At 43.6% G+C, this 16,183-nt stretch overlaps 1 protein-coding gene across 8 annotated transcripts in view; it reads right to left on the bottom strand.

Annotated features, from left to right (window-relative positions):
• acacb (acetyl-CoA carboxylase beta) overlaps positions 1 to 16,183 on the bottom strand; it is a 221,639-nt gene that overhangs the window by 106,213 nt on the left and 99,243 nt on the right. For all 8 annotated transcript variants that reach the window (XM_070887998.1, XM_070887999.1, XM_070888000.1 and 5 more), the window contains 7 exons: positions 13,398 to 13,548; positions 12,048 to 12,151; positions 5,695 to 5,776; positions 4,627 to 4,772; positions 4,383 to 4,533; positions 3,254 to 3,388; positions 2,492 to 2,638 (listed from right to left, as the gene is read on the bottom strand). In XM_070887998.1, the coding sequence (XP_070744099.1) occupies positions 2,492 to 2,638; positions 3,254 to 3,388; positions 4,383 to 4,533; positions 4,627 to 4,772; positions 5,695 to 5,776; positions 12,048 to 12,151; positions 13,398 to 13,548 (916 nt within the window). The remainder of the gene's footprint in view (positions 1 to 2,491; positions 2,639 to 3,253; positions 3,389 to 4,382; positions 4,534 to 4,626; positions 4,773 to 5,694; positions 5,777 to 12,047; positions 12,152 to 13,397; positions 13,549 to 16,183) is intronic.

Below are 16,183 nucleotides of genomic sequence, written 5' to 3'. Positions count from 1 at the left end.
GCTGGTATCAAATTGGAAACAAGGGCATATAATGTGGCCAAGACTAGTGGGAGGCTGGAGGATTGGGAAACTTTTAAAAGCCAGCAAAGATCGACTAAAAAAATGATAAAGAGAGGGAAGATAGATTATGAAAGTAAACTAGCATGAAATATAAAAATAGATAGTAAGAGTTTCTACAGGCACATAAAAAGGAAAAGAGTGGCTAAAGTAAATGTTGGTCCCCTAGAGGATGAGACTGGGGAATTAATAATGGAGCAGGGAGACGTTGAACAAATATTTTGTATCGGTCTTTACGGTAGAATACGCTAAAAACATCCCATAGTGGATAATCAAGGGGCTATAGGGAGAGGGGAACTTAATACAATCACTATCACTAAAGAAGTAGTACTTGGTAAAATAATGGGACTAAGATGGACAAGTCCCCTGGACCTGATGGCTTACATCCTAGGGTCTGAAAAGAAGTGGCTGCAGAGATAGTAGATGCATTGTTGTAATCTACCAAAATTCCCTGGATTCTGGGATCCCAGCGGATTGGAAAACGTCCCTATTTAAAAAAGGAGGCAGAGAAAAAGCAAGAAACTATAGACCAGTTAGCCTAACATCTGTCGTTGGGAAAATGCTGGAGTCCATTATTAAGGAAGCAGAAGCAGGACATTTGGAAAAGCATAATTCAATCAAGCAGAGGCAGCATGATTTCATGTTTGACTAATTTTCTGGAGTTCTTTGAGGATGTAACGAGCAGGGTGGATAAGGGGGAACCAGTGGATGTGGTGTATTTGGATTTCCAGAAGGCAATCGATAAGGTGCCACATAAAAGGTTACGACACAAGATAAAAGTTCACGGTGTTGGGGGTAATATATTAGCATGGATAGAGGATTGGTTAAATAATAGAAAACAGCAAGTCGGGATAAATGAGTAATTTTTCGGTTGGCAAAGAGTAACTAGTGGGGTGCCGCAGGGGTCGGTGTTGAGGCCTCAACTATTTACAATCTATATTAATGACTTGGATGAAGGGACCGAGTGTAACGTAGCCAAGTTTACTGATGATACAAAGTTGGGTGGTGTTATGTAATGATGTGTGTATCGTCCTGGTACCTTAAATGTAATGTAAGCACTATGCCACACCACAGAGGGCACTGTGGTGGGAAACCCTGGTAGTACCTGCAACAGGTGCTATATAAGGCTGACCACCACACCTGAGAGGCACTCTGGAGCTGAACAATAAAGGACGAAGGTCACAGCAGTTAGATTTACACCAGACCGTGTGGAGTCAGTGATTTGTGTGCTACATACACCACAGGTGGGAAAGCAATTGTGAGGAGGACACAAAAAATCTGCAAAGGGATATAGACAGGCTAAGTGAGTGGGCAAAAATTTGGCAGATGAAATATAATGTGGGAAAATGTGAGGTTATCCACTTTGGCAGAAAAAATAGAAAAGCAAATTATAATTTAAATGGAGAAAAATTGCAAAGTGCTGCAGTACAGAGGGATCATGGGTCTTTGTGCATGAAACACAAAAAGTTAGTATGCAGGTACAGCAAGTAATCAGGAAGGCAAATGGAATGTTGACCTTTATTGCAAGGGGGATAGAGTATAAAAGCAGAGAAGTCCTGCTACAACTGTATAGGGTATTGGTGAGGCCACACCTAGAGTACTGCGTACAGTTTTGGTCTCCATATTTAAGGAAAGATATACTTTCATTGGAGGCTGTTCAGAGAAGGTTCATTAGGTTGATTCCGGAGATGAGGGAGTTAACTTATGAAGATTGGTTGAGTAGGTTGGTCTATATTCATTGGAGTTCAGAAGAATGAGAGGTGATTTTATCGAAACATATAAGAAAATGAGGGGGCTCGACAAGGTGGATGCAGAGAGGATATTTCCACTCATAGGGCAAACTAAAACTAGGGGACATAGTCTCAGAATAAGAGGCCGCCCATTTAAAACTGAGATGAGGAGGAATTTCTTCTCTCAGAGGGTTGTAAACCTGTGGAATTCTCTGCCCCAGAGAGCTGTGGAGGCTGGATCATTGAATATATTTTAAACGGAGATGGACAGATTTTTGAGCGATAAGGGAATAAAGGGTTATGGGAAGTGGGCAGAGAAGTGGAGTTGAGTCCATGATCAGATCAGCCATGATCTTATTGAATGACAGAGCAGGCTCGACGGGGACAAGTGGACTACTCCTGCTCCTACTTCTTATGTTCTACAAGACTATGGACCTATTACTGGAAGGTGGGATTAGGCTGAATAACTCTTTTTCGACCAGCACAGACACGATGGGCCGAATGGCCTCCTCTGTGTCGAAATTTTCTATGATTTCTACGCTTAAGGTACTCCCACATTTCAGGTTTTATTTGATATTTACATTTACCTGCAGAACACAACAGGAAAGAAATGACCCAATCCTTCCAATTAGTTAATGTGTGTGGATATTAAGACTGATCGTAAAAAGGAGAGGGGATTGCACTGTTCTAACTCTATCACTTACCTTATTGCTGAAGTAGGGTTCAGGTAAGCAATAACCGTTCATGACATTGACCAGGTTGTCCAGCACACTGTGAAAGACCTGATGTAGTTTCTCACCAATAATGGCTAGCGACTGCTGTGGCACAAAGACTCCCGTGTGCAAGTGGGCCTAGAGAATGAGATCCAGAAGAGCAATGATGCAGTTTTAATATTTAAAACATGGGAGCTCCATATAGTATGCTGTTAGTGTGCTTTCCCTGGGCTCAGTTGGCTCCATCGACTCCCAGGCCCCTGCCCCGCTTGTCCTGCAGCAGCACTGCAACATCGGTGATGTCTATCAGTGATGTCACCAGAGCAGGGGTAAGGAAATAAGGTAGGTGAGGAAGAGGCAGGGTGGTAAGGAAAGAGAGAAGGAAAGAGAAAAGGGAAAGAAGAAGGATGAACAAAATGCCACTGACATTTGTGGCAGGAAATTTGACTTGTTTTAGTCAAGTAAAATGTAACGTTTACTTAATTCAACACTCTAAAATATTGTGAATATTGAGGACTTGTTCCCGCCAGACATTTTTTCCTATTTAGAAGACAATACAAGCCAATTTGATTAAACGGTGTCATACCCCAGCAAGACGGTTTTCTCTAGCTTTACATTTTTGTGATAAAATAAAAGATACAGCTTTATCATGTAAACCTTTAGCAATGGATTAAAGGAATAAACCATACATAGTGTAAATCACCGGCAGCGCAGCAATTTGTGTAGATATGAAGCAGATGGAAGAGAACTTACTAGATGAAGTTTCTTGGGATTATCTAATTCCATTTTAGCTACTGTACAGCCTTGCTCCAGACAGGCACCTGATCTCTTTACATAATGCACACATCCAGACTCCTCAACAGTCAAAGCCATCACCATCTTCATCACCTGTATATGGAGGCAGGTCTAGTCAAACGTTACAAAACTATATGACATTGTCATCAAATGCTGAAAAATTTACAATTTACCCTCTTTTTTTACTTAAGAGGTTGCCTACTTCTCCCTCTTGCCAATGTCCAGTGGCTAAACCTCAACAGTGTTTTAAAACCGCTATTATTGATAAATTACTTCAAATACCATTAACTGGTAACACAAGGATCCCCTCAATCAAAACATTTGAAAATAAGAATTGTACAAAAAATTTGGAGCACTTACAAAAAGTTGTAAATGGCGTTGAGCTTACCTGAGGCTAAACAGTGGGGCATGGGAGTTGTGAGGGTTTCAGTCTGTATTAACTGCACCCAGCGTGTGACTCCCTTGATGGCTGAGTAATACAAATACCAAGAAAGTCCCATGTTCAATACCTGATCTGTGTGGGGTTAGGGGAGAGGGAGAGGCAGTTGGCTCACATGAATCAGAAAAGGATAAATTTTGCTGGGGCTATGTTCATCACTGGTCTAGCACACTTGTGGACATCGGGCAAGTCTCGGACTGGACATTCCTGTGATATTACCTCAAGACCTCAAGCTCCCATATGAATAACTGGTCACTTGGGTGAGGCATTGAAGGGCCGCTGTACAATAGAACTCCAATATAGATTTAAATCTTTTGGTAGAGAGAGAAAAAATTGTAACCAAACCTACACATTGTAATGTATGCACCTGTGAATATGCTCTCAGGTTTGTTTTACAAAAATAGTTGTAGAGCTGTTGAGTTGTGAGTGGCTTAGCTAGTCACATGACATTCACAGGACTCAATAAAACCCCAGCCAATTGGGTTCAGGGGATCCATGATAAGGCAGGTGGTTGTGAGCCTGGTGGATGAACTGTAATGTGTAGTGTGATTGTTAAACCTTTGCTAATAAACCAACTAGTTCTTAATAGCAATGTGTTGCTATGAATTCTTAAACAAATAACCCATGTAGCAAATACATTACACCCACTTCGATCTCCGCATAGCAGTGTTTCGCAAAGACGTGGCCTCCATCTTCAACAAGGTACTGCAGAAGTTTGCCAGCAGAGGGAGACTTCAGCACAGTGGGGTCTTTCTCCTTCTCAAACACACAGGTCTTGTTACCAATAGTTATCCGATACCTGCCGGTGCAAATAAATAATTGTTTAAGTAAACAGGAACAAGAAACTTCAGACCACCTGACAATTCTTACATAACTGCAGGGGATTTCTTACTTGTCTAACTCCTCTTTCATGTATGTCGTGTAACTGTTGCCGTCATAAGACAATAAGAGGCCTCCATCACTTAGCCGGTGAACGTCAATCTCAATGTGAGAGTTGTTCATAATAACAACATAGAGGGTCAGTGACTGACGGGTCACCTGTACATTGGATGTGAAAATAAGCAAAAAGAAATTCATACAGCAAAAATTACATTGTTTCCAAGTTAGTGACTGACTACCAACATTAACGCCAAGAGAGAGGGTAAACTTAAAGGCTTAGTCACATTAAGGGGGAATAGTCATCCTGGTAGGGTGTCCACCTTTTATCCAGTCCAAAAATGGATAGTGACAAGGAACGGCAAAATGGTGAACTGACAAAGTTTGTAAACTGTTCATTTCAAGGGGCTGCATTCAAACACATCCTCAGGCTGAAGGGTGAAGTCTCATTTCTGAACCTGTCAAAGGTCATACATAAAGTTCGTTTTTAGCACTTGCAGCTCAGTTCCCACTGAACACACTAAAATGCTGCCAATAATTCAGCACTAAGTGAAAGCGTTTGGGAAGAATTTAAGATGTGAAAATGTCATATTTAACCAGCAACAATTTGTATTTATATAGTGCCTTTGGCATAGTAGGTTTTAAGGAGTGTCTTAAAGGAAGAAAGAGAGGTAGAGAGGCGGAGAAGTTTAGGGAGGAAATTCCAGAGCTTCGGGCCTCTGCAGCGGAAGGCACGGCCACCAATGGTGGAGCGATTAAAATCGGGGATGCTCAATGGGCCGGAATTGGAGAAGTGTAGATATCTGAGAGTTGTGGGGCTGGAGGAGATTACACAAGTAAGGAGTGGCGAGGCTATGGAGGGGTTTGAAAACAAGGATGGAAATTTTAAAATCGAGGCGTTGTTTAACCGGGAGCCAACGTAACCGATCGCGAATTCAGCTCCCTCGTGTAATCGGGCTCAGTTATTCATCCAAACACAATTACTCTTTAAACAAGAACTGAAAACCAACTGCACACGTAAGTTCAGTAAAGGGAGAACAATAAAAGGAAATCAAACAGGAAAGGCCTTCACTAACTCCCCTACCTGTAAGGAATATTTTGTTTCTTCATAAATGAGCTGTGCATTCACTGTGTTCAACAGGCTGTTTGCTGGGAGAACCTGACCTCTGTAGATGAGGGAAGGGGAAAAACGTTATACGCTTTTTAAAGAAAACCTGCGCCTCAAATTAAAGTAGCATTCCTTTTATAATAGTTTTCTATTGCTTGATCTTTTCCTTCCCAGAAAGGGTAAAAGCTCCAATGGAGAAAGACTAAGGATGCAGGAGTACGGAAATCTCAACTTTATAAAGAGGAAGATTTTCAAAGAATCTGATCGTCAGCAAGCACAGATCCAAATACTGATCCACTCTCAAAGTAGCTAAAGCATCTTGATGCAGGTAAGGACAGCAGTAGGACTCATGGCAGATTTATTTTCCTCTTCGAGTCCAGAGTTGTTGATACTAGTTAACCTAGAATGTACCAGGGATCAAACCAGAAAAGATTATAAGGCCCCTCAAGCCTGCTCCGTCATTCAATAAGATCATGCTGATCTGATCATGGACTCAGCTCCCTACCTGCTCCCCATAACCCCTTGTCCCCTTATCGGTTAAGAAACTGTCTATTTCTGTCTTAAATTTATTCAATGTCCCAGCTTCCACAGCTCTCTGAGGCAGTGAATTCCACAGATTTATAATCCTCTGAGAGAAGAAATTTCTCCTCATCTCAGTTCTAAGATTATGCCCTCTAGTTCTAGTCTCCCCCATCAGTGGAAACATCCTCTCTGCATCCACCTTGTCAAGCTCCCTCATAATCTTATGTTTCGATAAGATCACCTCTCATTCTTCTGAATTCCAAAGAGTAGAGGCCCAACCTACTCAACCTTTCTTCATAAGTCAACCCCCTCATCTCCGTAGTCAACCTAGTGAACCTTCTCTGAACTGCCTCCAAAGCAAGTATATCCTTTCATAAATATGGAAACCAAAACTGCACGCAGTATTCCAGGTGTGGCCTCATCAATACCCTATATAGCTGTAGCAATTATGTTATCCCTTCGCTGGTTACCCAGCACCACACACCATTTCTGATTGAGAGGATACGCAGGCTACTCACTCCCAGGTATTACCCTATCTTCTTCTTCTTAGGCAGTCCCTCAGAGTCGAGGATGACTTGCTTCCACACTAATATGAGTTCTCAGGTGACCGATGAGACCAATGCAGGATCTACAGTCTCTACAGTGAGGCAGGTGGTGGTTGAAGGGATGGGTGGGTGGGGTGCTTGGGTTGTCGTGCACTCCTTCCGCTGTTGGCCAACTGTCACGTAAAGGTGTCACGATCAGGGGCTGGATTCTCCTCCCGTTGGCAAGTTTGCGACAGGTCTGCACCTCCGCCCATCCATACAAAGTTGCCACTAACCAACGCAACACCAACCAGTTGCACATCTGAACATGTGTCCTGCACCAGTCGAGTGGCAACAGACGTCACTGTCTCTCATGAGGGAACAGACAGGGGGGAAATGTACTTTTACTCAATTTGTCAACTTTTATTTACTGAAAGCACATAGCTGTAGTTTCTGGTTCCTTTCTCTGGTTCTAAGCTAATGGTTGTCTTGCTACAGTCCTTTCCTTATTGTACACATTCCTCCTTATGTGGAGGTGGAGAGACCTTCTCCATCTGCATCATCATTCCCTCAGCTTCAGGAGGTAACAACCCATTCCGTATTGCGATAGTAAGTAGGACAACAACAACAACTTGCATTTATATAGCGCCTTTAAGGTAGTAAAACGTCCCAAGGCACTTCACAGGAGTGTTATACGACAAAACAAGTAAATTTGACATCGAGCTACATAAGAAGAAATTACAACAGCTAACCAAAAGCTTGGTAGAAGGGGTAGGTTTTAAGGAGCATCTTAAAGGAGGACAGAGAGGCAGAGAGGCGGAGAGGTTTAGGGAGGGAGTTCCAGAGCTTGGAGCCTAGGCAGCTGAAGGCATGGCTACCAATGATTGAGCGATTATAATCAGGGATGCTCAAAAGGGCAGAATTTGAGGAGCGCAGACACCTCGTGGTGTTGTGAGGCTGAATGTGATTACAGCGATAGGGCGGGGCAAGGCCATGGAGGGATTTGTAAACAATGATGAGAAGTTTGAAATCAAGGCGTTGCTTAACTGGGAGCCAATGTAGATCGGTGAGCACAGGGGTGATGGGTGAGCGGGACTTGGTGCGAGTTAGGACACAGGCTGCCGAGTTTTGGATGACCTCAAGTTTACATAGGGTAGAATGTGGCAGGTCAGCCAGGAGTGTGTTGGAGTAGTCAAGTCTAGAAGTAACAACGGCATGGATGAGGGTTTCAGCAGCAGATGAGCTGAGGCAGGGGCGGAGACAAGCAATGTTACGGAGGTGAAAACAGGCGGTTTTAGTTATGCCGCGGATATGTGGCCGGAAGCTCAAATATGACACCTAGGTTGCGAACAGTCTGGTTCAGCCTCAAACAGATCCTAGGGAGAGGGATGGAGCCGGTGGCTCAAGAACTCAGTTTGGGGCAGGGACCAAACTTCCCAATATTTAATTGGAGAAATTTTCTGCTCATCCAGTACTGGATGTCAGACAAGCAATCTGACAATTTAGAGACCATGGAGGGGTCGAGAGGTGTGGTGGTGAGGTAGAGCTGGGTGTTGTCAGCATACATGTGGAAACTGACGATGTGTTTTCGGATGATGTCGCCAAGGGGCAGCATGTAGGTGAGAAATAGGAGGGGGCCAAGGATAGATCCTTGGGGGACACCAGAGGTAACGATGCAGGAGTAGGAAGAGAAACCATTGCAGGTGATTTTCTGGCTACGATTAGATAGTTAAGAATGGAACCAGGCGAGTGCAGTCCCACCCAGCTGGACGGTGGTGGAGAGGTGTTGGAGGAGGATGGCATGGTCAACCGTGTCAAAGGCTGCAGACAGGTCAAGTAGGATGAGGAGGGATGGTTTACCTTTGTCACAGTCACAAAGAATGTCATTTGTGACTTTGATGCAGCAAGGACGCAGCAAGTTACAATAATTCTGAATACAGCAGGGCTCCACTAGATTAATCCAGGTACCTAAATTGAGATTTCAAAATGACTATTGTCTGCTCTATTAAAATCGTTGTAAAATTGGACCTGTGTTCCCCTCCGTGTGTGTGGATGTCTTACTGGCGTTATACGCCATGGCTGTAGGGGATATCGCTGATCACCAGTCAATTGGTAGAAAGAATGAGGAAAGGACATATAAACTAAACGGTACAATCTTAAAGGGGGTGCACGAACAGGGAGACCCGGGGTTTTGTGTGCATAAATCGTTGAGGGGCAGGTTGAGAAAGCAGTTAAAAAGGCTTACGGGATCCTGGTCTTAACAAATAGAGGTATAGAGTACAAAAGTGTGAAAATTGTAATGAAGCTGTATAAAACATTGGTTCGGCCCAACTGGAGTACTGTGTCCAATTCTGCGAACCACACTTTAGAAGGATGTGAAGGCCTTAGAGAAGATGCAGAAAAGATTTACGAGAATGATTCCAGGAATGAGGGACTTCAGTTACTTTGATAGACTGGAGAAGCTGGGGTTGTTCTCCTTGGAGTAGGGAAGGTTGAGCGGAGATTTGATAGAGGTGTTCAAAATCATGAGGGATCCGGACAGAGTAGATAGGGAGAAACTGTTCCCATTGGCAGAAGGGTTGAGAACCAGAGGACACAGATTTAAGGTGATTGGCAAAAAAAACAAAGGCGATGTAAGATCTGGAAAACACTGTCGGAAAGGAAGTTGGATATGTAGTGAAGGTAAAAAATTGCAGGGTTACGAAGAAAGGACAGGGGAGTGGGACTAGCCAAGAGTCGGGCTTGACGGGCCGAATGGCCTCTTGCCGTGCTGTGGCCATTCGATGATTTTATGATAATACTCATGATACATAGTTCTGAGTCATCAAGATTGGTATAGTGAATTAAAAACAGAAAATGCTAGAAATCTCAGCAGGTCAAGCAGCATCTGTGGAGAGAAACATAGAAAATAAGTGCAGGAGTAGGCTATTCAGCCCTTCGAACCTGCACCACTATTCAATAAAATCATGGCTGATCATTCACCTCAGTACCCCTTTCCTGCTTTCTCTCCATACCCCTTGATCCCTTCAGCCGTAAGTACCACATCTAACTCCCTCTTGAATATATCTAACGAACTGGCATCAACAACACTCTGCGGTAGAGAATTCCACAGGTTAACAACTTTCTGCGTGAAGAAGTTTCTCCTCATCTTGGTCCTAAATGACTTACCGCTTATCCTTAGACTGTGACCCCTGGTTCTGGACTTCCCCAACATCGGGAACATTCTTCCTGCATCTAACCTGTCCAGTCCCGTCAAAATTTTATATGTTTCTATGAGATCATCTCTCACTCTTCTAAACTCCAGTTAATACAGGCCTAGTCGATCCAGTCTCTCCTCATTTGTCAGTCCTGCCATCCCAGGAATCAGTCTGGTGAACCTTCACTGCACTCCCTCAATAGCAAGAACGTCCTTCCTCAGATTCGGAGACCAAAACTGAACATAATATTCTAGGTGAGGCCTCACCAAGGGGCCCTGTACAATTTCAGTAAGACTTCCCTGCTCCTATACTCAAATCCCCTAGCTATGAAGGCCAACATATCATTTGCCTTCTTCACCGCCTGCTGTACCTGCATGCCAACTTTCAATGACTGATGTACCATGACACCCAGATCTCGTTGCACCTCCCCTTTTCCTAATCTGCCGCCATTCAGATAATATTCTGCCTTCGTGTTTTTGCCCCCAAAGTGGATAACCTCAAATTTATCCACATTATAATGCATCTGCCATACATTTGCCCACTCACCTAACCCGTCCAAGTCACCCTGCAGCCTCTTAGCATCCTCTTCACAGCTCACACCGCCACCCAGCTTAGTGTCATCAGCAAACTTGGAGATATTACACTCAATTCCTTCATCTAAATCATTGATGTATATTGTAAATAGCTGGGGTCCCAGCACTGAGCCCTGCGGCACCCCACGAGTCACTGCCTGCCATTCTGAAAAGGACCCGTTTATCCCGACTCTCCACTTCCTGTCTGCCAACCAGTTCTCTATCCATGTCAATACATTACCCCTAATACCATGTGCTTTAATTTTGCACACCAATCTCTTGTGTGGGACCTTGTCAAAAGCCTTTTGAAAGTCCAAATACACCACATCCACTGGTTCTCCCTTGTCCACTCTACTAGTTACATCCTCAAAAAATTCTAGAAGATTTGTCAAGCATGATTTCCCCTTTATAAATCCATGCTGACTTGGACCGATCCTGTCACTGCTTTCCAAATGCTAACGTTTCATGTCTGTGTCCCTTCGTCAGAACTTCTCATCTAGATCCAGCATCCGCAATATTTAGCTTTTGTATTAGTGGTATAGTGAATTGTTGCATGATAAAAGTGTCATGGCAGATTTCTGGATAGCAGGAAGTAGTGTGCATGATAAGGTTATCGGCAGCACACATTAGCTAGACAATAATTGAACTAAAAACTTTCCTATTAATTTAATTGAGGGGTATTTGTATGGGGCTTTCAATGTCACATGCATTCTATCATTTGCTCCTCATATGTTGCACCTGTGGGGATCATGCAACCCTATAGAATTGGACTGCTTGCTCTCCATGTTTCATAGGTTCCAGGAAGAAGGTAATAAATTGCAAGGCCTGCCTAAATAGACTATCAGTGACTTTCTTTATACAATGGTGTGCTGCTACAATGGTCCCCTAAGGCTGCCTGGAAGGAACCGGTGCCAAACATTCAAAGGAGTAGTCAATTTCACTGCTACTCCTGCCCCTAATTCTTATGTTCTTATGGTCTTTGGTTTGTTTTGGTTTCAGCCAGTTACTGCAGCATCTCAAGCATAGGTTTCTAGAATCTAGAAAGAAATAATGTTCTGATTTGAAATCTGTTATTTTGAAAATCTACCATTAAAAATGAGACCATCTGGATCTCACAACGTGCATAGCATGCAGTACCACATTATGCAATGCGGTTGCGAAAAATCCACAAGTTGCTTTGGTCAGCAGTACAAATGACGCCAGCAGCCTTCTTTCTGCAAGAACAAAGGAATGCGCACAGATTGTCTGTCAATGGAAGGATGGTCAATTGAAAATAAAACAAGTATCAAACTTCAACTGTGGTTATTGGATTTGTTTTTACTCCAGTTCATCCCAACCTTTAGAGTTATCACCAATGCTCACAGAATGCGTCCAATTGAGGAATTCCTCCCTGGGTTGTTAATAACCTGAATTGAATTAGAAGATATTTCCACGTTACTGTTCAGGCATCTTCCAATGACCCACCCACTCACCTCCCCTGCATACACACACGACTCACCCCACCAACAACTTGCCTTTCAAGAGAATGCAGAAAGTTAGTCATGCTTGTTTGAAAGGTGCAATCTGCCAGGTGTAAAGCACCGCACACCACTCCAAGCATTGTATCTGGCCTCTCTGCCTAGAGGGGGGAAACATGTAATTAATATAAATGATCTCCTTAGTAAAGTATTTTTCATTACACAAAACTTTTGTTTTGCATCACAAGTTGATTTTTGTACTTGAGAGGTATCATTACTGGGCAACAGAACACCACTTCTAGCACTGAGTGGCAGCATCAAGCATTTCACAAGCTATCACTACAGAGTGCATCTTCCTTCGCTCTATTCAAATCAACTTCAGAAGGGCACTCCCTACTGCACCAGTGACACTTCCATTTTCCTCACAAGGTACCTGAATTAGATGGCACTAAATCTGTAAACAGACTTGTATTGGAGGCTCATGTCATTGAAATTTAATTTCACAAAGAAAGAAGGACGCTTTCATCCCCCTCAATCTGGGTGGATCCACAATCAGATTCTGGAAGCAATTTACTCTCCAAACGTCTGGTCTGCACAGCGAGCTGGGTTGATTGGCTCTCAGATTTTTCCCATCTTTGGGCCAGGATATCTCTCACTCTTTGATTGGCATCTCCCCTTGATGGCCAACCAAGATCAGAAACTCTCCATTCTGGGAATCATGGGCATGAAGCCAAATTCCATCACTCCATGATATAATGCAATAACAAACCAGCCAGGTCCATCATCTTACAGCTCATAGCACTGGCCACCTGTGATTATGGATAGCACAAGTTTGCACACAGTGTCAGCTCAATGCGTAGCACTCTTGCCTCTGAGTCAGAAGGTTGTGGGTTCAAGTCCCACTCAAGGAACTTGAGCACAAATAAAATCTAGGCTGACACTCCAGTGCACTGCTGAGTGAGTGATGCACTGTCAGGGTGCTGTCTTTCGGATGAGACGTTAAACCGAGGCCCCGTCTGCTCTCTCAAGTGGATGTAAAAAGGGAGTTATCCCTGTGTCCTGGCCAATATTTATCCCACAATCAGCATAACATAAAAACAGATTATCTGGTCAATATCACATTGCTGTTTGTGGGAGCTTGCTTGTGCGCAAATTGGCTACTGCATTTCCTACATTACAACAGTGAATATACTCCAAAAGTACTTCATTGACTGTAAAGCGCTTTGAGACGTCTGGTGGTCGTGAAAGGAGCTATATAAATCCAAGCCTTTCTTTAACCTGACTACTAATTAGCTTGAACTGGCTTAGAGTACAATACTTATAAGAAGCTAATGGAAGCCAAGTCTTATTCAACTTCCACTGATTTCACTCTCTCGTTCACACCCACAATCAATACGACATCATTACCTGCACTTTGTCTGCGATGAGGTGATCAAGCCAACTAGTATCAATGGTGTTACTCTGAAAACACTCCGTTTCCAACAGCTTGATCAAGTACTCAACAGTTGTTCTGAAGTCCCCTCGGATAGAGAGTTCCTTAAGTGCTAGAACCATATTCCTAAAAGAAAAATGACAATCATCCAGATAAGATCACAGCTTTCTACTAATTTCTTTATAGCACATTGTTGAAAATTCTTCTGAATCCCAAAACAAACCCAATGATTTGTTAAGGTGATGTAATGCTTAAGGTCGCAATTTTCCTCGTCCTAGTGACATGATCTTATTATATTTTCATGATATTGATCAAACTGGGATTCTAATAAAAGGGACTTAATGCTGCAGTGAATTGGCACGCTGTCCTTCCATCCCTGTGACAAATCCAACCCCTATTAATGGAATGAAGGTTTTTTTCTGCCAAATATTGGGGTCCTACATCAAATGTTTGGAATAGCCTGAAGGCTCTGTGCCTCAATGTGAGGAGTATTCGGAATAAGGTGGACGAATTAACTGCGCAGATAGCAGTTATTAAGTATGATGTAATTGGCATCACGGAGACATGGCTCCAGGGTGACCAAGGCTGGGAACTCAACATCCAAGGGTATTCAGCATTTAGGAAGGATAGACAGAAAGGAAAAGGAGGCGGGGTGGCGTTGCTGGTTAAAGAGGAAATTAATGCAATTGTAAGGAAGGACATTAGCTTGGATGATGTGGAATCGGTATGGGTGGAGATACGGAATACCAAAAGGCAGAAAACGCTAGTGGGAGTTGTGTACAGGCCACCAAATAGTAGTAGTGAGGTTGGGGACAGCATCAAACAAGAAATAAGGGATGTGTGCAATAAAGGTACAGCAGTAATCATGGGCGACTTTAATCTACATATTGATTGGGCTAACCTAACTGGTAGCAATGCGGTGGAGGAGGATTTCCTAGAGTGTATTAGGGATGGTTTTCTAGACCAATATGTCGAGGAACCAACTAGAGAGCTGGCCATCCTAGACTGGGTGATGTGTAATGAGAAGGGACTAATTAGCAATCTTGTTGTGCGAGGCCCCTTGGGGAAGAGTGACTATAATATGGTAGAATTCTTTATTAAGATGGAGAGTGACAAAGTTAATTCAGAAACTAGGGTCCTAAACTTAAGGAAAGGTAACTTTGATGGTATGAGGCGCGAATTAGCTAGATTCGACTGGCAAATGATACTTAAAGGGTTGATGATGGATAGGCAATGGCAAACATTTAAAGATCATATGGACGAACTTCAACAATTGTACATCCCTGTCTGGAGTAAAAATAAAACGGGGAAGGTAGCTCAACCGTGGCTAACAAGGGAAATTAAGGATAGTGTTAAATCCAAGGAAGAGGCATATAAATTAGCTAATGTAACACCACTTTTTAAAAAAGGAGAGAGAGAGAAAACGGGTAATTATAGACCAGTTAGCCTGACATCAGTAGTGGGGAAAATGTTGGAATCAATCATTAAGGATGAAATAGCAGCACATTTGGAAAGCAGTGACAGGATCGGTCCAAGTCAGCATGGATTTATGAAAGGGAACTCATGCTTGACAAATCTTCTGGAATTTTTTGAGGATGTAACTAGTAGAGTGGACAGGGGAGGACCAGTGGATGTGGTGTATTTGGACTTACAAAAGGCTTTTGACAAGGTCCCACACAAGAGATTGGTGAGCAAAATCAAAGCACATGGTATTGGGGATAATGTACTGACGTGGATAGAGAACTGGTTGGCAGACAGGAAGCAGAGAGTCGGGATTAACGGGTCCTTTTCAGAATGGCAGGCAGTGACTAGTGGAGTGCCGCAGGGCTCGGTGCTGGGATTTAGATGATGGAATTGAGTGTAATATCTCCAAGTTTGCAGATAACACTAAACTGGGTGGCAGTGTGAGCTGTGAAGAGGACGCTAAGAGGCTGCAGGGTGATTTGGACAGGTTAGGCGAGTGGGCAAATACATGGCAGATGTAGTATAATGTGGATAAATGTGAGGTTATCCACTTTGGGGGCAAAAACACAAAGGCAGAATATTATCTGAATGGCGGCAGATTAGGAAAAGGGGAGGTGCAGCGAGACCTGGGTGTCATGGTTCATCAGACATTGAAGGTTGGCATGCAGGTACAGCAGGCAGTGACTGCTGTGCAGAAGTGCGCAAGTGTGGCCCTGAGCTTCTTGTGCCGAACCACTTTTACTTGCCTTCCCATTCCCACTATGATCCCTCCATCTCTGATCTCCTAGGAAAAACCCAAAGCAAGGTCCAAGACCTGCATCTCTTTCTGTCTCATAAACAGACTGCACCCTTAGGTCTGAACACTGACTTTGTTAACTTCTGACTTTAGCTATCAAAATCATCATAGGCAGTCCCTCGAAGCGAGGATGACTTGCTTCCATGCCAAAAAGGGATGAGTTCACAGGTGTTTCAATGAAGGACCTAATATTCCAGGTCCCGAACTGCATCTTGAAGGGTAAAAGATGCCTGTGCTTGGATCTTTTTAACGTGTGGTGGCCATTGCACACCAGCCACCACACGGGCTTGGCAGAGCTAGGTCCAGTGGCAAGGATTACCCAAGACTAATTGGAGACCAGCTCTGCTGCACAGACCGAGCATGCACACATATCGCAGTGTGGGCTGGCCCGTGCTGCCCCTGGGCCCTCGCCTCTTCTGGACCCCAGATTCACACCTCTCCTGGGCACCGATCACGTCCCTCTATGAACTCTTGCCGCTCCTTCGCCCCTCCTGCTGTCCC

Source organism: Pristiophorus japonicus, chromosome 8 (assembly GCF_044704955.1).
Source record: "Pristiophorus japonicus isolate sPriJap1 chromosome 8, sPriJap1.hap1, whole genome shotgun sequence".
In the NCBI taxonomy this organism is placed as follows: domain Eukaryota; kingdom Metazoa; phylum Chordata; class Chondrichthyes; family Pristiophoridae; genus Pristiophorus; species Pristiophorus japonicus.
Note: the sequence above shows the minus strand (reverse complement) of the source record. Positions and strands in the feature narration are given on the sequence as shown.